Source organism: Pelophylax lessonae (genome assembly GCF_965119305.1).
Source record: "Pelophylax lessonae genome assembly, chromosome: 2".
In the NCBI taxonomy this organism is placed as follows: Eukaryota; Metazoa; Chordata; class Amphibia; order Anura; family Ranidae; genus Pelophylax; species Pelophylax lessonae.
Genome location: NC_138769.1, coordinates 101,482,816 through 101,506,237, shown reverse-complemented (window position 1 = coordinate 101,506,237; position 23,422 = coordinate 101,482,816). Strand labels below are relative to the sequence as shown.

General features: G+C 44.2%; 1 protein-coding gene across 1 annotated transcript; it reads left to right on the top strand.

Moving 5' to 3' along the window:
* The first annotated feature begins 336 nt into the window (after positions 1 to 336).
* On the top strand, positions 337 to 20,804 carry SMIM11 (small integral membrane protein 11). The gene is made up of 3 exons (XM_082247841.1): positions 337 to 516; positions 8,589 to 8,781; positions 20,660 to 20,804. Exons 1-2 carry the CDS (start codon positions 499 to 501, stop codon positions 8,778 to 8,780), a joined length of 210 nt encoding a protein of 69 aa, XP_082103967.1. The 5' UTR covers positions 337 to 498; the 3' UTR covers position 8,781; positions 20,660 to 20,804.
* The last annotated feature ends 2,618 nt before the right edge of the window (positions 20,805 to 23,422 follow it).

Genomic DNA, 23,422 nt, shown 5'->3' with positions numbered 1-23,422 from the left:
CACCCAAACATTCTGTGGTCAGGAAATGGGTTTGAAAATCAGTTTGGAAAGTCCTGGAAAGACAACAAAGGCCGATGAATTATAATGTAACGCCACAAACTAATAATAATCCTCCAAATCTTCATATATATTACATTTGTAGTTCTATAGCAATGTGTAATATAAATGAATGTGACAAATCAGGGTCGGTCACTCTTCAGGACATATACAGTAAGTGAGGTTTCTGTTAGGGGGACACGGAACGTACATCTGATGCTATTTTGGTCTGTCGTTCCAGCTGGTTCTATGACATTAACAGATCTATAGACCCCCAGAAACTAGACGGGGACTACGACACACATCTGTCCTCTGTCAATCTTTGGAGCAGGCCTGAACATTCCGGAAGGTGTTGGGCTCCTCCCAGTGGCGGGTCCAGTCTGAGGATAAAGATACGGCTCATCTACAAGTGTGATCAGTAGAGGAACCGTTCTGATCTCACTGTGCTGGCAATCTACGACGATGGAGTTCAATTGGAAGGTAAGTGCCAGCAGCAGATCGTTGGGACGGTGACAATCTCGCACAGATGATGGCAGTATGTAAAGACGGTGACAATGTCACACAGATGACGACAGATCGTAGAGACGGTGACAATATCGCACAGATGATAGCAGATCTTAGAGACGGTGACAATATCGCACAGATGATAGCAGATCTTAGAGACAGTGACAATATCGCACAGATGACGGCAGATCGCGGAGACGGTGACAATATCGCACAGATGACGGCAGATCGCGGAGACGGTGACAATGTTGCACAGATGACTTCAGATCACAGAGATGGTGACAATGTCGCACAGATGGCGGCAGATCGTAGAGACGGTGACAATATTGCGCAGATAGTAGAAACGGTGACAATGTCCCACAGATGAAGGTAAATCGTGGAGATGGTGACAATGTCGCTCAAATGACGCTCTGCAGACTGGAGCTCAGCATGGACAGATCAGAGCAGAGAATGGAGAGCTCAGAGATCAGATGATGGGGGCAGCCATGGCTTCTTATAGAGGAGATGATAGTGAGGAAGATTCAGCAGATTGGGGGGTCATTAAACTCTAATAACCCCCAGATCCCCCTCCTGATGTGTGCCTGACATCAGAAGATCAGGACTGTCACATGTGTATGATGAGGGATCAGCAGATCTCTATCTTCTCCTTCTTCTCCATGGTAAGTAATACTGAATACAAAGACACCATCCTGCAGCCTGCCGAGCAGAAACACCACGTGTTAAAGGCTGCTAGATTCCTTTTACTGATGTGTCCGCAGTGCAGTGCACTGAGCTGCGGGGTGTCCGCCATTTTTCTGGAGATCGAACCAATTTTGCTTGTAGGAGAAAGTTCAGGCAAAATGGCTGCTGAGTGGAGACACAAAGACGGATGAAATCACAATCTAGTGGTCAAAGAAAAAAAAAACAAAAAACATTTAACTATGTCACTCCTAGAAGATTTTAAACCGGTAGTTAATACATTTTTTAAATATCTTTTTTATATATGGTCATCCAGGTAACACTGAAAGCATGCTTAAATGTAAAGGGGAGCCACAGACCAACTTTAAAAACACCACTGAGCCCCGGTTCACATTGGTGCGATGTCAGAAATCGCATGTGATGCGGAGAGCACTGCTCTGAAAATCACATGCGATGTCTGTGCAGTGCCAATTCAGCCATACAGATTGGATGGCTGAATTCGCATCGGATTCGGACACATCTCGCACAGGACCCTTTTTTTGGTCTGCAGCAGAATCGGATCACATGGGTGTTCACACCTACTGTATGCGATCCGATTCATGTCCCAACTGACAGTTCGCACTGCGATATGTGAACTGATCTGGGGGTGTCGTTACCTTTGTATTGACACCCCCCACCCAGCAATTTGCAGTGTGATCTGCCTGCGATTTGAATGCGATGCGGGAACCCGCAGTGGATTTGCAGGGTTCCCGCATCGCATATATGTGAACCGGCACTTAAAGTGGAACTAAAGGCAGAACATTTTGGGAAGGTTAGAACCCCTGTCAGTTTTTTCCCCATTGAGGATATTTCTCTTCACTTCCTGTCCCATAGCCAAAAACAGGAAGTGAGAGGAAAACCCTCTAAAGGAAGAGAATTCCCGGTTGTCACCAGAACTAGTGTCCCCATTGGAAGATTTCCCCTCTATTCCTGTTTTGGGGACAACTCAAAATTTGGGATTTTCCTTTTCGTTGGTAATGATCACCAGGACAAATGGAGAGAGTGAATCTCCCTAATGGGGACACAGACAGCAATAAAAACCTGACAGGGGTTCCACGCCCTGGACTTTCGCGTGGTTCACAAAGCTCAGGCTTCCTGACGGGATTTGGCGTCTTATTTCTCGTTGGCATTTTTTTTCTATAAAATTGTGCAGTGAATAATGTAGCTGCAGCATTTATTATTAGTAGTAGCAGGGTCGGTCACTGATGACCTCTCCACCTGGAAATGCTCTTTGCCTGGCTATCACACCCCTTTGTGTGCAGGGAAGGATTTCTGAAGTAACTGCAGCCAAAGGTTGGAGATTAGACAGCTGGTTTTCCGAGAGAGATCAGCAATGGCAGCCCCTGTGTTTTTCTCATGACAGGTTTACTTTAATGCAGACCCTTGCGGGGGGGGGCTACTGCAATCTTGTGCGTTGTAGTAATGCGTGTTAACTAGAAATGAGCTTGGGCGTTCTCTGAACTTACACTTTATTGTCAAAAGTATTGGGACACCCGCCTTTACACGCACATCAGCTTTAATGCCATCCCAGTCTTAAGGCCCGTACACACGTGCAGATTGTCAGCCGATTTTCGGCTTGTTAGTATGATGCTTCCGACAGCCGACAGCGCACTTTCGGCCGAACAGAATCTGTCGTGCAAGCATTAAAATTTTTGTATGCCGACACCAGAACGGCCGATTGTTCGCCAGTCAATACAGAATTCGGCCGACAGACAGCAGATTTGCAAGACTGGGTATGCTCAGAAAAGAAAAAACACACAGAAAAAACATCACATGACATCACTTCTACAGTCGGCTGTAGTCAAGGGACAAAATTCTTGTGCAGTCTTTTGCACTTTTCAACAGACACGACAGCCCGGGGACAAAAGACGGCCGATCGTTCAGCCGACGATCTGCACGTGTGTACGGGGCTTTAGTCCGTAGGATTCAATCAATATTGGGTTGGCCCACCCTTTGCAGCTATAACAGCTTCAACTCTTCTGGAAAGGCTGTCCACAAGGTTTAGGAGAGCGTCTATGGGAATGTTTGACCATTACATAAGTATACTTGTGAGGTTGGACGAGAAGGCCTGGCTCGCAGTCTCCACTCTAATTCATCCCAAAGGTGTTCTATGGGGTTGAGGTCAGGAATCTGTGCAGGCCAGTCAAGTTCCTTCACCCCAAACTCATCCATGTCTATATGGACCTTGCTTTGGGCACTGGTCCAAATCATTTGGTGGTGGGAGATTATGGTGTGGGGTTGTTTATCAGGGGTTGGGTTTGGCCCCTTAGTTCCAGTGAAGGGAACTCTTAAGGAGTCATCATACCAAGACATTTTGGACAACTTCATGCTCCCAGCTTTGTGGGAACAGTTTGGGGGGGATGACCCCTTCCTGTTCCAACATGACTGCACACCAGACCAAAAAGGTCCATAAAGACATGGAAGAACTTGACTGGCCTGCACAGTGTCCTGACCTCACCCCGATAGAACACCTTTGGGATAAACTAGAGCGGAGACTGCAAGCCAGGCCTTCTCTCCAACATCAGTGCCTGACCTCACAAATGAGCTTCTAGAAGAATTAACAAACATTCCCATAGACACACTCCTAAACCTTGTGGACAGCCTTCCCAGAAGAGTTGAAGCTGTTATAGCTGCAAAGGGTGGGCCAACTCAATATTGAAACCTCCAGACTAAGACTGGGTAATCGAATAAAGTTCACGTGCGTGTAAAAGTAGGCGTCCCAATACTATTGACAATATAGTGTAAAGTCTCTAGCCGAACCCCAAGCTTACACCCATTTTTTTTTTTTTTTTACTTCAATGAACTGCAGGCTGCAGCATTCTTGCCCCACAGCTTTGTTAATGTGAGCTAAAGGGTGGCAATGACCCGGCCCGCAGTTCAGGGAAAGTTCAGAGTTTGGCTAGAGATGAGTTCGGAGAATACCCAAGCCCAAGCATGTGTTGGCACGTTGCAGTGGCATTAATTTTTTTGCATAGCACCCCCAGTAGTACAATAAGGCAGAGCAGCTCTGATGCACATGCATTGCAGCACACCACAACACACAGTACTGTACTATCATGTGTTGCACTGCGTCATTAACCACTTACCCACTGGGCACTTATACCCCCTTCCTAACCAGACCAATTTTCAGCTTTCAGTGCTCTCACATTTTGAAGGACAATTACTCAGTCATGCAACACCGTACCCATATGAAATCATTGTCTTTTTTTTCCACACAGAGCTTTCTCTTGGTGGTATTTATTTATCATTGGGTTTTTATTTTTTGCCCTATAAATGAAAAAAGACCGAAAACCTTTTTTCTTCATTTCAGTTATAACATTTTGCAAATTTTGTAATTTTTCTTCTTAAATTTTGGCCAAAGGTTATACTGCTACATATCTTTGGTAAAAATAACCCAAATAGGTGTATATTATTTGGTCTTTGTGAGGGTTATAGAGTCTACAAATTAGGGTGCCTATCATTGAAAATTGATCACACCTGATGTACTGACGGCCTATCTCATTTCTTGAGACACTAACAAGGCAGGGAAGTACAAATGACCCCCCTTTTGGAAAGTTGACATTCCAAGATATTTAGTAAGAGGTATGGTGAGTTTTTTGAAAATTACATTTTTCCCACAATTCTTTGCAAAATTAAGATTTTTTTTTTTCTCACAAAATTGTCATATTACCAAGTTATTTCTCACACACTGTATAGGCATACTTGCAACTACATCCCAAAATACATTCTGCTACACCTTCTGAGTATGTCGATACCACATGTATGAGACTTTTACACAGCCTGGCCACATACAGAGGCCCAACATCCAAGTCGCACTTCCTGGCGTTCTAGGAGCAAAATATGACACATACAGTATAATTTCCTGACAACCTATCACACTTTTGAAGGCCCTGGAGCACCAGGACAATAGAAACGCCCACAAAATGACCCCATTTTGGAAAGCAAACACACCAACACATAATCTAGAAGGCATTATGAGTCTTTTGAACATGTCATTTTTTCCACAAGTTTTTGGAAAATGTGGACAGAAAATTAAAACACTTTTTTTTTTTTTTACACAAAGTTGTCCAGTTATAAGATATTTCTAACACATAGCATGTACATAGCAAAAATGACACCCCAAAATACATTCTGCTACTCCTCCTGAGTATGGTGATACCACATGTGTGAGACCTGGCCACATACAGAGACCCAACATGCAGGGAGCACCATCAGGTGCTCTAGGGACATAAAATTACTAATCTTATTTCCTGACTACCCAATAAACCTTTGTGAGGCAATGTAGGGCACTGATAAGCACTGTAGTGGCACTGATGTGGCATGGATGTGGCACGGATGAGCACTGATGTGGCTGTACACTGTCATTGTACTAATGACACTGGCTGGGAAGGAGTTAACTTCAGGGTTAACTGTGTGCCTAGCCAGTGTTTTACTATACTGTGGGAGGTTCTTTTACTAGGGGAAGACATAAATCCTAGTCCCTCCTCTGCCAGAACACCAAATCTATGCCTTCCCCTCCTGTCAGAACGGCGATCTGCCTTGTTTGTATAGCCTCTCTGCTCGATGGGGATTGAATCTGCACTACCCTCCACTGGGCTCCCGCTGTGTGTGATCACAGCGGAAGCAAGCCACCAGCGGTGTGCCCCCCTACCCGGAAAAGCAGGATCATGTATACATACAGTATCTCACAAAAGTGAGTACACCCCTCACATTTTTGTAAATATTTCATTATATCTTTTTATGCGACAACACTGAAAAAATGACATTTGGCTACAGAGTAGTGAGTGTGCAGCTTGTATAACTGTAAATTTGCTGTCCCCTCTAAACAACTCAACACACAGCCATTAATGTCTAAACCACTGGCAACAAGTGAGTACACCCCTAAGTGAAAATGTACAAATTGGACCCAATTAGCCATTTTCCCTCCCCGGTGTCATGTGACTCATTAGTGTTACAAGGACTCAGGTGTAAATGGGGAGCAGGTATGTTAAATTTGGTGTTATCGCTCTCGCTCTCTCATACTAGTCATTGAAAGTTCAACATGGCACCTCATGGCAAAGAACTCAGAGGATCTGAAAAAAATAATTGTTGCTCTATATAAAGATGGCCTATGCTATAAGAATATTGCCAAGACCCTGAAACTGAGCTGCAGCATGGTGGCCAAGACCATACAGGTCAGGTTCCACTCAGAACAGACCTCGCCATGGTCGACCAAACTAGTTGAGTGCATGTGCTCAGCATAATTTTCAGAGGTTGTCTGCATTGCTGCAAAGGTTGAAGGGATGGGGGGGTCAGCCTGTCAGTGCTCAGACTATACGCTGCACACTGCATCAAATTGGTCTGCATGGCTGTCGTCCCAGAAGGAAGCCTCTTCTAAAGATGATGCACAAGAAAGCCCGCAAACAGTTTGCTGAAGGACATGGATTACTGGAACCATGTCCTGTGGTCTGATGACACCAAGATAAACTTATTTGGTTCAGATGCTGTCAAGCGTGTGTGGTGGCAATGAGGCGAGGCGCTACACTTCATTAAGGGAACCATGAATGTCAACGTACTGTGACATACTGAAGCAGAGCATGATCCCCCCTCCCTTCAGAGACTTGGCCGCAGGGCAGTGTTCCAACATGATAACGACCCCAAACACACCTTCAAGATGACCACTGCCTTGCTAAAGAAGCTTAGGGTAAAGGTGATGGACTGGCCAAGCATGTCTCCAGCCCTAAACCCTATTGAGCATCTGTGGGGCATCCTCAAACGAATGGTGGAGGAGGTGGAGGAGCGCAAGGTCTCTAACATCCACCAGCTCTGTGATGTCGTCATGGAGGAGTGGAAGAGGACTCCAGTGGCAACCTGTGAAGCTCTGGTGAACTCCATGCCCAAGAGGGTTAAGGCAGTGCTGGAAAAAAATGGTGGCCACACAAAATATTGTCACTTTGACCCCAATTTTGACATTTTCACTTAGGGGTGTACTCACTTTTGTTGCCAGCAGTTTAGACATTAATGGCTGTGTGTTGAGTTATTTTGAGGGGACAGCAAATTTACACTGTTATACAAGCTGTACACTCACTACTTTACATTGTAGCAAAGTGTCATTTCTTCAGTGTTGTCACAAGAAAAGATATAATAAAATGTTTACAAAAATGTGAGGGGTGTACTCACTTTTGTGAGATACTGTATGTGTTTCAGCGCACAGGTGCTGCCCTGTAGCAGTAAAACTGCTATAGGGTGGACCTAAAGTAGTTAAAGGTTTCAATCATGTCTCCCTTTTCCCTTTGTTCCCCTAGACTGTACATATTACATTCCTGAAGTCTCTTCTATTATGTTTTATCCCTCAGACTTTTCACCATTTTTGTTGCCCATCTCTGAACTCGTTCTATTTTATCAGTATCTTTTTGCAAGTGAGGTCTCCAGACCATAAGGGAGGGTTATAATCCTTGTCAATTATTATTTATTTTTTTTTTTCAAAAGGAAAAGGGGTGTCCCCTGGAATCCTGCACATCTACAGAATCCTACGGAGATGGATGGAGTGGCAACCTCAGCGTAGACTCCAACCAGGCCACGCCCCCAAAGCGTTTCACTCCGCCTTCCCCCCCCCCCCCCCCCCCGGAGCTTAGTCATGGGGAACTTTTTTTTTTTACCATCTGTGTTTCCATTGGGTTTCCCATAGCCAAAACAGGAAGTGAGAGGAAATCCCTCCAAAGTGATGAAGTCCCTGGTTGTTCCCAGAACTATTAGAGCAGACTATGCCCCTCCAGCTGTTCAGAAACTACAATTCCCATCATGCCTAGTCATGTCTGTGAATGTCAGAGTTTTACAATGCCTCATGGGATGTGTAGTTCTGCAACAGCTGGAGGGTCGTAGTTTGAGGATCCCTGTATTAGAGGATTTCTCTTCTATTCCTGTACTGGTGACAGCCCACATTTTGGGATTGAGATAACAGTCACCAGGACTATGATTACCATTTTTTTTAACCACTAATACAGGCATGTCCAACCTTCGTCCATAAGGCCCGGAACTACAGGCAATGCGGCCCACTGCCCCCTGACAATTTTTTATTTTTTTTTGCTAGGAAGGTAGGAAGTCGAGTCGGGGGCATGGCCACAGAGGCAGCCTTGGAGGGGATCATCCACTAGTTGTGTTAAATTAGTGCTGGGGGGTGGGGGGGGGGCGTGGCGGCACAGGAAGGGTGCGGCAGTGTTTTATTACTTATATATCTTAACTAATAGTATATATTTTATATGCGGCCCAAGATAATTTTTCTACACTCAATGTGGTCCAGAGAAGCCAAAAGATTGGACACCCATGCACTAATATATGTTTTCCTATGGCAGGTACTGGAGAATTTCCCATTGTTGATGTACATTTTAGCAGCAAAATCCGTGCTGTTGTGTCTGGCCTTCGCTGGCGCCAAGATCTACCAAAGGAAAAGAATTGAAGCAAAGTTAAAGCGGGAACGGGAGGAAAAACTTCGACACTTAGCGGAGGAAACAGAGAAAGAAGAGATTGAGAAAAAAGAAGATTGAGGTGAGAAGTGGAGTATTATTTTATAATTTTTTTTTCTACTCTTGAGTGGAGTAGAGAAGGATTGGGCCACTCTGCAGGCCTTTACTCTGCCTGGCCTCCCCCAGTCGTGCCTAAAGCTGGCCATAGAGGGCTTAAATCTCGAATGATCAACTTGGGTACAGCAGCCTGCCGGAATTTACATGCGATTTAATGCAAGCGGCTTGCATAGCCGATAGCAATAATTACTGTCTTCTCCCGGCGGGGGCAGCTTCCCCCGCTCCCCCGTTGGTAGAACACTGCAGCTAGAATGCACTAGGGATTCCCAAACTACGGCCCTGCAGCTGCTGCAGAACTACACATCCCATGAGGCATTGAAAAACACTGACATTCACATACATGACTAGGCATGATGGGAATTGTAGTTCCTGAACAACTGGAGGGCTGTAGTTTGGGAATCCCTGCACTAAGGCAATGCATCTACAGTGTGCCACAATGGAAGTGCATTACAAAAAATGGATCACATCTGCTTTTTGGCATGTCAGGGTGCGGTGGCAACCTATTAATTTCAATCTGCTGTGTTAATGCAATGCATGTTAATAACGAAATGCACAAAATAACACGTATTAACACTCCACAAAATTTGTAATTTACCCTTTATATATGTCCCTATTGAGCAGTGATGGCGAACCTTGGCACCCCAAATATTTTGGAACTACATTTCCCATGATGCTGAACTACACTGCAGAGTGCATGATCTTAATAGGAAATGTAGTTCCAAAACATCTGGGGTGCCAAGGTTCGCCATCACGGCTATAAAGTATCCACTGGAGGGGCAGGGCTAGAAATGCTGTATCATCAGACTTATGTATAACCGCTTGACCTCCGGAAGATTTTACCCCTCTTCATGACCAGGCCATTTTTTTGACGTTTGGCACTGCATTACTTTAACTGACATTTGTACTGTCATACAACACTGTGCCCTAGTAAAAATTTGCATAATTTTTTCCCCACAAATAGAGCTTTCTTTTGCTGGTATTTAATCACCGCTGAGTTTTTTTTTTGTTTTTTTTTTCGCTATAAACAAAAAAAGACCGAAAATTTTGAAACAAAACAATAATTTTTACTTTTTGCTATAAAATATATCCAATAAAAAAAAATTCTCCAAAAATTTAGGCCAATATGTATTCTGCTACAGATTTTTGTTAAAAAAAATCCCAATAAGCGAATATTGATTGGTTTGCATCTATAAACTATTGTGTGTATATATACACTGGAATTTATTTATTTTTTTCATACTAGAAATGGCAGCGATCAGCGACTTATAGCGCAACTGCGATATTGCGGAGGACAGTCAGACACTGACACCTTGCGGGAACCAGTGATAAAAATATACACTGTCACTGTACTGACACTGGCTTGGAAGGGGTTAAACATCTAGGGCAATTAAAGGACTAACAGTGTGCCCAGCCAGTGCTTTACTGTACTACGTGTACTGCTTTTGCTCAGGGAAATGATGGACTTGTTTTCCCTGCTTTGCAGGAACACAAAATCCTTACCTTATTCCCTGTCAGAACAGAGATCTGCCTTGTTTACATGGACAGATCTCCGTTCTATTTCTCTGCCTAACAAATGACAGGTATCCAGTGCCCGGCATCCACTGATCGGCTTCTACTGTGGGTAATCACAGCAGAAGCAGGCTGCTGGTGGCTCGTGCCCCCTAGGCGGAAGTGAAGATTCATATATATATATAGTGGGTACGGAAAGTATTCAGACCCCCTTAAATTTTTCACTCTTTGTTATATTGCAGCCATTTGCTAAAATCATTTAAGTTCATTCTTCTTCCTCATGAATGTACACATAGCACCCCATACTGACAGAAAAACACAGAATTGTTGACATTGTTGCAGATTTATTAAAAAAGAAAAACTGAAATATCACATGGTCCTAAGTATTCAGACCCTTTGCTCAGTATTTAGTAGAAGCCCCCTTTTGATCTAATACAGCCAGGAGTCTTTTTGGGGAAAGATGCAACAAGTCTTTCACACCTGGATTTGGGGATCCTCTGCCATTCCTCCTTGCAGATCCTCTCCAGTTCTGTCAGGTTGGATGGTAAACATTGGTGGACAGCCATTTTTAGGTCTCTCCAGAGATGCTCAATTGGGTTTAAGTTAAGGTTCTGGCTGGGCCATTCAAGAACAGTCACGGAGTTGTTGTGAAGCCACTCCTTCGTTATTTTAGCTGTGTGCTTAGGGTCATTGTCTTGTTGGAAGGTAAACCTTCTGCCCAGTCTGAGGTCCAGAGCACTCTGGAGAAGGTTTTTGTCCAGGATATCCCTGTACTTGGACGCATTTATCTTTCCCTCGATTACAACCAGTCGTCCTGTCCCTGCAGCTGAAAAACACCCCCACAGCATGATGCTGCCACCACCATGCTTCACTGTTGGGACTGTATTGGACAGGTGATGAGCAGTGCCTGGTTTTCTCCACACATACCGCTTAGAATTAGGGCCAAAAAGTTCTATTTTGGTCTCATCAGACCAGAGAATCTTATTTCTCACCATCTTGGAGTCCTTCAGGTGTTTTTTAGCAAACTCCATGCGGGTTTTCATGTGTCTTACACTGAGGAGAGGCTTCCGTCGGGCCACTCTGCCATAAAGCCCCGACTGGTGGAGGGCTGCAGTGATGGTTGACTTTCTACAACTTTCTCCCATCTCCTGACTGCATCTCTGGAGCTCAGCCACAGTGATCTTTGGGTTCTTCTTTACCTCTCTCACCAAGGCTCTTCTCCCCCGATAGCTCAGTTTGGCCATACGGCCAGCTCTAGGAAGGGTTCTGGTCGTCCCAAACGTCTTCCATTTGAGGATTATGGAGGCCACTGTGCTCTTAGGAACCTTAAGTGCAGCAGAAATCTTTTTGTAACCTTGGCCAGATCTGTGCCTTGCCACAATTCTGTCTCTGAGCTCTTCAGGCAGTTCCTTTGACCTCATGATTCTCATTTGCTCTGACATGCATTGTGATCTGGAAGGTCTTATATAGACAGGTGTGTGGCTTTCCTAATCAAGTCCAATCAGTATAATCAAACACAGCTGGACTCAAATGAAGGTGTAGAACCATCTCAAGGATGATCAGAAGAAATGGAAAGCACCTGAGTTAAATATATGAGTGTCACAGCAAAGGGTCTGAATACTTAGGACCATGTGATATTTCAGTTTTTTTTTTTTAATAAATCTGCAACAGTGTCAACAATTCTGTGTTTTTCTGTCAGTATGGGGTGCTATGTGTACATTCATGAGGAAGAAGAATGAACTTAAATGATGGGATAGCAGGCAGGACTTTATTCTATACTTTCAATAACTTAAACTAAAATAAAAGAGACTGAGAACACCATTTTGGAAAAATAAAGGCCGCGGCCGTTTTAACCACTTAAGCCCCGGAAGATTTTACCCCCTTCCTGACCAGGGGGTATTTTGCGATTCGGCACTGCGTGACTTTAACGGACAATTGCGCGGTCGTGCGACGCTGTACCTAAACGAATTTGGCGTCCTTTTTTTCCCACAAACAGAGCTTTCTTTTGGCGGTATTTGATCACCTGTGCGATTTTTTGATCACGCGCTATAAACAAAAAAAGAGCGTAAATTTTGCAAAAATAGCAATATTTTTCCCTTTTTTTTATATGAAATTCCCCCAAAAATAAATGTAAAAATCAAATTTTTTTAATATTTTCGGCCAATTTGTTTTATGCTACCTATGTTTGGTAAAAAAAATCGCAAAAAGCGTATTTTGATTGGTTTGCGCAAAAGTTATTGCGTTTACTAACAAAGGGAAAGATTTTTGTTGTTTTTTTTTTTTAACGCGTAATGGCGGCGATCTGCGATTTTTTTTGCGGTACTGCGACAATGCGGCGGACAGATCGGACCCTTGACTGACATTTTTGACACTTTTGGGGTTACCAGTGACATTTCTACAGTAATCAGTGCTATATATATGCACTGTTACTGTAAAAATACACTGGTAGTGAAGGGGTTAACTTTATTTGAGAGGGAGGGGCTGTGTGTGTCCCTAGGGGCGTGCTTCTAACTGTGATTGGCTGGGGCTTCAACTGTATGCAGAGTGATCAATGGATCTACATAGTAGATCCATGTGATCAGCTCTCATACAGAGAGGAGAATGACAGGCAGCTTGTTTACACAAGCTGCCTGACTTTCTCCCTCTCCCCCGCCGATCGCAGAGTGGCCGGCGGCGATCGGGTCCGCCGGTCACGCGCGCGGGGGGGTCCGTGACCACGCGGGAGCGGGAGCGCGCCTCCGGCGGCGCGCGCTCGCTCCCTAAACCCTCACAGGCGAGCGACGTAGACCTACGTCACTTTGCCTGTGAGGGGCTGACCGCCCACGTAGATAGTCGTGCGGCGGTCGGCAAGTGGTTAATACTTGTATTAAAATTTGTTAACATAAACTCAATAACTTTAACCCGATCACTGAGATCCAGGTTACCAACAAATTATAATATCAAAAAGCAAATTATCCAAACATACTCATCCCAATAAAAGGGGATAAACCACAAGAAAAAAGTCCCTCCTTGCACCACGCAAAGATGACCCAACAAGTATAAACTGGCCGCGACAGCCGAGGGGAGGGGAGGGAGGGGAACAAAACTTTTCAACTTGACACGACGTTCTTCCTGAGGTAAGTGGTGCTTCAGGAGCTGAGCCCCCCTTTAAATAGATCCTGGGCAGGCTCAAAGGCGGGAGAAAAACAAGAAAAAAACAGTTTGAATGTTATTCTTCCTAGCTACAGAATAAGCCCCACAGTGATTGGGGCTTATTCTGACCATACACTGGCTAGCCCACCTAAATCTGCCTAGTAACCTATTGTAAAGACTAAAGGATGCTTACTTTTTACAAAAAGCCTGCCGCCATCCCATCTAGAAAAAGGGGCTCATTTGAACCCCTTTTTCTTTACATTTTAGCAAATGGCTGCAATATAACAAAGAGTGAAAAATTTAAGGGGGTCTGAATACTTTCCGTACCCACTGTATATATATGTATACATATATATATGTGTGTGATTTTGCACAGGAGGGCCGCCCTGTAGCAGTAAATGTGCTATGAGGAGATCCTTAGGCGGTTAACCTTAAGCTGACAACACATAATACAATATGATGGCACAATCTCTGTACAAGCTCATCTAATATGAGGACGCACCTAAACAATCCATTCTGGAAGGTGCCTGCTGGGGAGGGTGAATTGCTCTTCTTTCTGACATATCAAATGACCAGTGATGGGAAGAAAGGGAATCTGCCTTCATTCCCAGGCATTTGCAGGTACCGAGAAGGAGGTCTGAAGCCGGATCAAAATTCAGTCAGTTCAGCAGTGACTGGCCGACATTCTTTCCATCTATGGATCCATTGTTCGACTTGGGTTCAACCAACCGGTCTGATTTTTTTTCACATATGTTTGCTGCTGATGGCTATAGCTGCTAGCAGCAATCATTGTGTTCTGCCAAACGAGAAGGCTTCCCTGCCCACTGACACTGTGTTGATGGTAAAATTGAGTGATTTTCTTCCCTTCCACTTGGTGGAAAGAAAGAAAATCAAATTATCTATGGGCTGCTTAGCTTGTAAGTGGACAGAGAGCGAGGGAGCATCCCAATGTCAGAACTCCTTTATCAAAAACCCTAAAGGCCCGTACACACTTAGCGATTGTCGGCCGTAAATATTCGGCCAACGTCCGATCGGCCGATTGTTGGCTTGTTAGTATGATGCTTCCGACAACCGACTGTGACTTTTCGGCCGAACAGAATCTGGTGTGCAGGCTTTAACATTTTTGTTGGCCAACACCAGAACGGCCGATTGTTCCTTAGTCAGTACTGAATTCAGCCGACAAACAGCCGATTAGCTAGACTGGGCATGCTCAGAGAAGAAAAAACACACGGAAAGTTAACCATCACATGACATCACTTCGGCTGTTGTTGGCTGACAAAATTGGTGTGCAGTCTTTAGCACTTTTCAACCGACAGGACAGCACCGGACAAAAGACGGCCGATCGTTCGGCCGACAATCGGTGCGTGTGTACGGGGCTTTAGTCCCCCCTGTCTCCATCAGAACCCCCAGAGCACTCTAGACCCCTGCCCCCAAGAGCCCTTTGGCTCCTCTCTGAGCCTCCATTGCTAGGGAGTTTTTATCTCCACCACTGTCAGCCCCATATGTCACAGAGGCACGCTATGCATACCGCTATTAATCCCTTTAAAGCGAACCGTCACCCTGTGAAGTTGTCGTCCTTTGCCAACTCCCTCTGTTAGCCATGGACGCTTTTGTAAGTACTTTTTTGTGCTTTTTCTCACCAATTTCTGCTTTTCTCTCCTAGGCAATCACGTGTGCAGATATGCTGCAGGGCTTGGATACCGAGAGAAACCTGCGACACATCTGCGCGTTGCACAGAGGTACCCAGAATCAGTGTACATGCCAATCCTGTCGTGCACGTGCAAAGACTGCTAATATGAAAGCTAGAAACATGTCTTTGGGCATGCATGTCATTTCCATGGTGTGTGTGCAGATGCACTGACGGGGGGACGGAGCCACTGAACGAGACAGACTTCCTTAGTTAACCACAGTGCACTAAGCAATCTGTGACCCTTACCTCTGTTTATCGCAGGAAAAATGATCTCTAGTAACCATGTAACATTTTACAATTTACTAAGACTGGAGCAGCCAGAATCTGGAACAGCTGTGCATGGCAACCAATCAGTTTGAAGCTATTGTGAAAAGAAACAAAGAAACCGCGCTCCTACATCATAAAATACAAATCACCATAGTGAATAAACAAAAATACATCTTCATTTAAATGATAAAAAATATATAAAAATTGTGAAGTCCATATATAATCCCACACGTGAATAGCTTTCTCTGAGGACATCAGACTTAGACTGATGAAACGGTATTGGGTGGTGTTTGAGATTTGTCATTTCCGGTCAGGTGGGAGCGCAAACCGGCCATTCCTATACAATACATGCTGATCCCTGTCTTATTTGAAGTAAATGCAATACAACCTTTTTTTTTTTTTTTTTTTTAATAAAAGATTTGATATACTGCACCATGAGAGTGTTTCTTCCTCTCCCTCTCTATATGGCAACACTGGAGCTTTGAATACGCTATTTATATGTATATTGAATGGATAACAGCAGCGGTTTGAAATCATTCCTGTGACCTCATGTATGACATCTTGGATTTTTCCATATGCGCAATTTGACTCTCTGTAATAGGGGTCAATTAAGTCTGCTGAGTGTATAGTGCGTCTGCATGCTGGTGGAGAGGAACCTTTCCTATACTCACTGAGGACGCTATTCACGTGTGGGATTATATATGGATTTACCAATTTTTATGTATTTTTTATAATTTAAATGTATTTTTTATAATTTAAAAGAAGATGTATTTATTTATTTGCCTATTCACTATTGTTTTTTCACTATGGTGATATGTATTTTATGAGGTAAGAGTGCGATTTCATTGTTTCTTTTCACGGTATAGGTGTTTCTTACACTATACAACACACAGCTCTTTATTGTAGTTCATTTGTTTTTTGGTTATTGATTTGCGCTGGTTTTTGTTTTCTTTTAGCTTGTAGCTTTTATTTTCAAAGTTTAAAGAGGAGATCCAGGCTTCATCAGAAAGAATTAAGTCAGCAGCTACAAATACTGTAGCTGCTGACTTTAATATAGAGACACTTACCTGTCCAGGGATCCTATGATGTCAGCACCCCAACCTCATTCTTCAATTGGCTTCATGTGCAGGCACCGGCATCTGTAGTAAGATAAGTCTTACGGCTTCACAGCCTGTTTCCTACTGCGCATGCGCGGGTTGCACTGAGCTTTATGAATCGTCCTGCTGTCTTCTGGGACCTGTGTGTCTCCCAGAAGGCAGCGGGGGGAGAAAGAAGGGTCGGAAATGTCATAGATCGCCGATCTCACCCGGGAGTGGGCACTCGTCAAAACTACGTACCCCCCCCCCCCTCCCCACAAAAAAGTGCCAAATGTGGCAGTGGAGGGGACTGGGTGCAAACGAGCGGAGCTTCCCCTTTTGGGTGGAGCTCTGCTTTAACCAGTTAAGGTCCAAGCTAACTTTAGTGTTTATTTTTTTAAATTGCGTTTGAAAAATTGCTGCGAAAATACCGTGTGACATAGAAAATTGCAATGACCGCCATTTTATTCCCTAGGGTCTCTGTTAAAAAACAAATATTTATATATATATGTTTGGGGGTTCTGAGTAATTTTCAACAAAAAAATTATGATTTTTTTTCATGTGGGAGAGGAGTGCCTGAATAGGCCTGGGCTAGAAGTGGTTAACCACTTGCCGACCGCCGTATGACATCACTAGCCTGGGAGCAAATAGGGGGCGAGCGCGCACCGCCGGAGGCGCGCTCCCGCCCCCGCTCATACCCGAAGAAGCCGGCGCGTGTGACCCGCGGACCCGATGTCCGCCGGTCACTCGCGATCGTCGGGTGGAGAGGGAGACAGGCAGGCGGCTAATGTAAACAAAGCCGCCTGTCATTCTCCCCTGTGTAAAAGCACAGATCACTCGGTCCTGCTATGTAGGACCGTTGATCTGTGCTGTTACACACACAGCCACATCCAATGATAGTAAGAAACACGCCCCTAGGTACACACTTAACCCCTCCCTCTCCAATAAAGTTAACCCCTTCCCTCCCAGTGTCATTTTTACAGTAACAGTGCATATGTATAGCACTGATTACTGTAGTAATTTCACTGGTAACCCCAAAAGTGTCAAAAAATGTCAGTCAAGGGTCCGATCTGTCCGCCGCAATGTCGCAGTACCGCAAAAACAAATCGCAGATTGCCGCCATTACTCGTTAAAAAAAAAAAAAAAAACAACAAAAATCTTTCCCTTAGTTAGTAAACGCAATAACTTTTGCGCAAACCAATCAAAATACGCTTATTGTGATTTTTTTTACCAAACATAGGTAGCAGAAAACAAATTGGCCAAAAATTAAAAAAATTTTTGATTTCTACATTTTTTTGGGGGGGAATTTCATATAAAAAAATGTGAAAAATATTGTTATTTTTTCAAAATTGTTGCTCTTTTTTTGTTTATAGCGCATGATCAAAAAATCGCACAGGTAATCAAATACCACCAAAAGAAAGCTCTGTTTGTGGGAAAAAAAAGGACGTCAAATTCATTTGGGTACAGCGTCGCACGACCGCGCAATTGTCCGTTAAAGTCACACAGTGCCGAATCGCAAAATAGGCCCTGGTCAGGAAGGGGGTAAAATCTTCCGGGGCTTAAGTGGTTAAGTAGCAACCAATGGCAACCTGTAAGAAGAGAAAAGGATGGGAGGGGGGGGGGGACTAGTGCCCTTTGGGTTTTCGCACGCTGATGCCATCAAGTTCAATGCAGGAGCAGCAGTCGTGCATTGTTCATGAATATAACGTGGGCCAAAGGAATACAGTATTAAAGCATATTCCTCTACTCCTAGACATTTAGACTTAACGAGCTCCACTGCAAGGGTATTTTTTAAATCCCAGACTTTAGGTTTAGACTTTAATGCAGACGTACAGCCTATTACCCTAACTTCTGCCCTGTAATCATTAATGTAAGCGGAGTTCAGCCTTATGTGTCAAAATGAAAAAATCCCAGTTTTTCTCCCTTATTTTGCAGTTTTCAGTGCTGTCACATGACCTCAATTCCTCTTCTTGCTGAGTCCAAGAGCAGCAAGTGGGTGTGGTTACTGAAAGCTAGTGACATCACTTCCAGGGAGGGGCACTGTGCCTGTGTAGCCAGTGGGCGTATACAGAATGGGAGGAGCTGATCATTGGTTCCCGCCCAGTGTTCTGTTATCAGTAAGGATGCATTGTACATCCAAATTCATGAGGAAATTAAGAAATTCACACAGTAAACGGAGGAGGGGCACATATACAGTATAGCTGTGCTGGGCTTTGAATGAAGACTACCATAGGAGAAGGAAGCTGGACATGGGGGGGAGAGACTGTCAGTGTAGCTGGAAGTGCTTGGGGTCTCAGCTTGCAGTCTACAATGATCATAATACAGTCAACCACACTAAGTCTACGTTTTTACTAGTGCAACTTGTCATGCGACTTTGGACACAGTCGCTTGACAACTCACAACTGATTGAATTCAATGGCACCCGTTCCCATCTATGCGACTTTGAAAAAGTACCTGCACTACTTTGATGCAACTTTGATTCAGAAAGTATAAAGTTGGATCAAAGTCGCAATCTAAATTGCAATAGTGGAATTGTAGACTAAAGCTCTGTTTTCACTAGCGTGACTTGTAATGCGACTTTGGACACACAAAGTCGCATGACAGGTCACAGCTCATTGATTTCAATGGCACCAGTTCCAATCTATGTGACTTTGAAAATCAGCGACTTTGAAAAGGTACAGAGACATGCAAAAGTCTGCGATATTGCTGCACTCCTTGGTAACTTTATTGAAATCACAGGTATGACAGGAACATAAAAGGTAACGCGTTTGCACTAAAGTCAGCACTTACTCAAACCTCCACTTCTACTCAGACTTTCAAAAGGTACCTGCAACTACTTTGATGCAAACTTTTGATGCAACTTTAATCCATAGAGTGTAAAGTTGGATTAAAGCTGAATTCAAAGTTGCACTCCAAAGTCACACTCTAGCCTAGTGGCTAAGTTTCCACTAGTGCGACTCTTAAGTTGTGTGATTAAGGCTACGTTCACATGTAAGCGTTTTGGGGCGTTTTTGGGGAGTTTTTCTGCTCTAGGATCAGCTCAAAAAACGCCCAACAAGACAAATCCTATTCATTTCAATAGCCCCTGTTCACATCTGAGCGTTTTGACGTTTTAAGCAAAACGCCCAACGCTCAAAAAAGTACATGAGCTTCTTTTTGGGCAGATTACAGGCTGTAAAACGCCTGGAAAAATGCCCATTAAAAACGCCTGTAAATAGCAAGGCCAAGATGTGAACGTAGCCTTAGAATGCGACTTTCGGTGCAGCTTTGATCCAACTTTACACTCTCTGGATCAAAGTAGTGCAGGAACCTTTTCAAAGTAGCTGATTTTCAAAGGGGCATAGATGGGAGCGGGTGCCGTTGAAATCAATGGGCTGTGACTTGTCATGCGACTTTATGTGACCAAAGTCGCATGAGAAGTCGCACTAGTAGAAACGGAGCCTAAAACTCATTATTAACATGTAATGAGCAATAGAAATGCATCTGTATCCTAAACTTTCAAAAATGTTCCTTTGTACCTTCTTTCATATATTGCGTCGGTCATGTGACCCCTCCCTCTCTCAGGAGAAGCTACTTGTCTAAACAAGGCTATGAAGACAGGAGATCATGTTCTGAGAAGGATAGGAGGGATGGGAAAGATTGGAGGGATGGGGGAGGGTCGTGGCTGGGCAGGCCTAGGCATGCCTGTCTAAGAAAGACCCGACAACCTTTTCAGGAAGTGAAAGACAGATTAGCAAATTCAGATAAAGGGAGATAGCGTTGTTGGTAAAGAACAGGAAGAAGCTGATTGTCTAGTTCTAAATAAGACTTTCTAAGCTACACAAGCAGCTAGCCAGAAAATGAATATCAAAGATAAAGATCTTTAACATACTCATAGGAAAAAAATCATTTTTGACTGGAGTTTCCCGTTATTAATATTTTTGCCTGCATGTCCGAACACCCTCTAATGCCCTGGCAAAAAGTTACCCATAGAATACAGAGGACTGGCGGATGTCCACGCATGATCCATCTGTCCTCAGGCTCTTGGTGGTACATGGACTTGCCCCTTTCAGGGACACTGAGCTGTTTCATAAAATCGAATTCCTTGGTATGCAAGTACAATATATAACGCAATACACATTTTTAAAGAAATACAGTGACATGACATACATTATTTTTATCTTTCACAGGTGAATTGAGAAGTTTGCTTTTGTATCTTTGCGGTCTTGGGATCAATAAATTGCGGAAGAACTGTGAACATTCAGGACTGTTAAATTATTTTTTCAATTGCTTTTTGTACATAATAAAACGCATTTGTTAAACTGGTTTTACCATCTTTGTTGTGGGGTTTTTTGTTGATCTGAAATTCAGAGAATCCAAATTATTTTTGCCGTTTTCTTCTTTTATAATTCATTATATGATGTAAATAATTTAGAAGAGAATGCTCTGGAGTGGAATAAGTGGGTTTCAATAATCAGTATTCATATTCTCCATCCTCTCTTCACATACCATGAAGACATGCCCAAGATGCAATGACACTGCCCAGCCTGCCAATATACCAAGCATCCCAGGGGTGTCAAACTGGCAGCCCTCCAGCTGTTGCAGAACTGTGGCAGTCATGCTTGTATCAGCCTTGCAATGCCTCATGGGACTTGTAGTTCCGCAACAGCTGGAGGGCCCCTAGTTTGACACCTGTGCCTGTCTGAAATGGGGGTGAGGTAAAAAATGTCTGGGGGGCATACTGCCAACTGGTGCACTCTCCAGCAGACAGCCAGTGGACTAGGAGCTTTTGTTACCATCTGGGTCAGGGGCAGCAGTGCCTGTTTTGCAAATCTTTGATGTCATCTGACAAAGACAATGACCTAGGTAACATTAGTCAAATCAAGCACAATAGCACGCATGCCCAGACCTTCTCAGTCTCTCTAAAGTCCAGCTCTCACTGGTCTCTCCAAAGTATAGCCCCTCCAACCCCATTTTTTTTTTTTTGCATCTCCAAAGTCCAGTCCCCTCCTCCTGTTCTTGTCTATCCACAATCAAGTCCCAAGTCACAGGTATCTGAATTGTCCTGTGGACATTTTGTGATGGTTGGCAGGGAGATGAGACCTTCGGAAAAAGGTTGTCTAGATAGCCTGTGACTTTGATACTCTGAGTTCTGAGAAGGGCAAGCAGAGATGCCTAGACTTTTGTGAACACTCAAGGAGTAGAGGATAGGTCGAAGGGCCGTGCAACTGAAAGTGATAGTCTGCCACTACAAAGCGCAGAAACTGCCTGTTGAGGTTCGTAAATGGGAATATGCTGATAGGCATCTTGGATGTCCATGGATGCCATGCATTGCCCTGGTCTCAGATTTGACTTGATTCCATGTTAAGTTTTATAATGTGAGGGAATCTGTTGAGGAATTATAACTCCAAAATAAAAGGAATACCCTAGTTGAGGTTTGGTACTGTAAACAGATTTGAGTAAACTCCTTTGAACCTGTCTTGTAGTGGTACTGGCACAAGAGATGGGTCAGGGCATTCTGCAAATCTAATTGCCTTTGGGCAGTTTTTGGTCGGTTTGAAACAAAAACCAGGGGTAGATTTGAACACCATTTTGCCTCCTCTGAAACTACTGATTGAACCCATAGGTCTGGGACCCAGATGGAGTCAAATTATAACAGAAATCCCCCCCCAATCTTCAGAGTGAGGGCAACCCTTAATTGTGACGGGGGCTTTGGGGAAGGCTTAGTGGCATTTGTGGGCCAAGCCTTGCACTGAAATGGAGGGCTAATCTTAGGTTTTGAAGTTGAAGCCTGGTTAGAGTGGAAAGATAATCTGCGTTTTGAGGCACTAGGAGCACCTGAGGAAGGTGGTTTTAAAATCTTCTGCAGTGAAAATAAAAGCTTCCCACACCTGACTTTTTTGATGAATCGGTCCAGTGTCTCAAACAGACATCTTCCTTGAAAAGGCATACAACGATAAGCCAGAACATTAAAAACACAGACAGATAAAGTGAATAACATTGATTTTCTTGTTACAATGGTACCTGAAAGTGTGTGGGATATATTGGGTAGCAATTAAAAATGTTGTCCATGAGAGGGGGCGTGGCGCCCAGCTCTGTAATGGCCGCATAGATACAGAGCTTCGCCGGACCGTCGAGACAACCCGCAGCACAGAGGGCACCCAGCCACATAAAATCCCTGGAAGACGGTGAGGAGACCCCCGATTCCTCCCAGAATGCCGCAGAGGCGGAAAAGTAGCCAAACTCAACCCCATAAGCTCCCTACCTTCCATGCTGCGGCCCCTCAACGCCGGTCTCAAAATGGCGGCGGCCCGCAAATACAGGGCTACGAGGCCACTTACAAACGGCTTCCTCCAGGGCTAACAAGCCCCCTGGACCACGGAGCGATGATAGCCCACCCTCAGGAACCAATACTCCATCCACCTGGAGCCACGCAAGGTCCCGCCAACGAACGGACTCAAATGAAGTCGGTACCTGGAACTGGGACATGGAGGTTAGTGAGGCCTTACCTCAGCAACAGCAGGTGGCCATTACCATAGATCCAATAGCTGGGTTCCCAACCACAGGCCAACCGGTCTCGGATGTACTCCTTAAAGAAATGTTAATGTCCCTGAGAGACTCAATTCACAATGACCTTATGGCTTCTGTTACACGCTGTCGCAGAGAAGTTTATGAATTGGGAGGTAGGGTGAACCAAATTGAGCAGGCTATGGGTGAATATTCTACCTCTTATAACACATTAATTGATGCACATTGCACACAGTCTGAGGCTATTCTTTGGATTAAAGACAAATTGGCGGATCTTGAAGATCGTTCACGCAGAAATAACCTAAAACTCAGAGGAGTTCCTGAGACGATTCTGCAGGCTCAGCTTCCTCAGTATGTTCATGACATGTTCTGTGCAATTGCTCTTTCCCTAACGGAATCAGAACTTACTGTGGACAGGGTACACA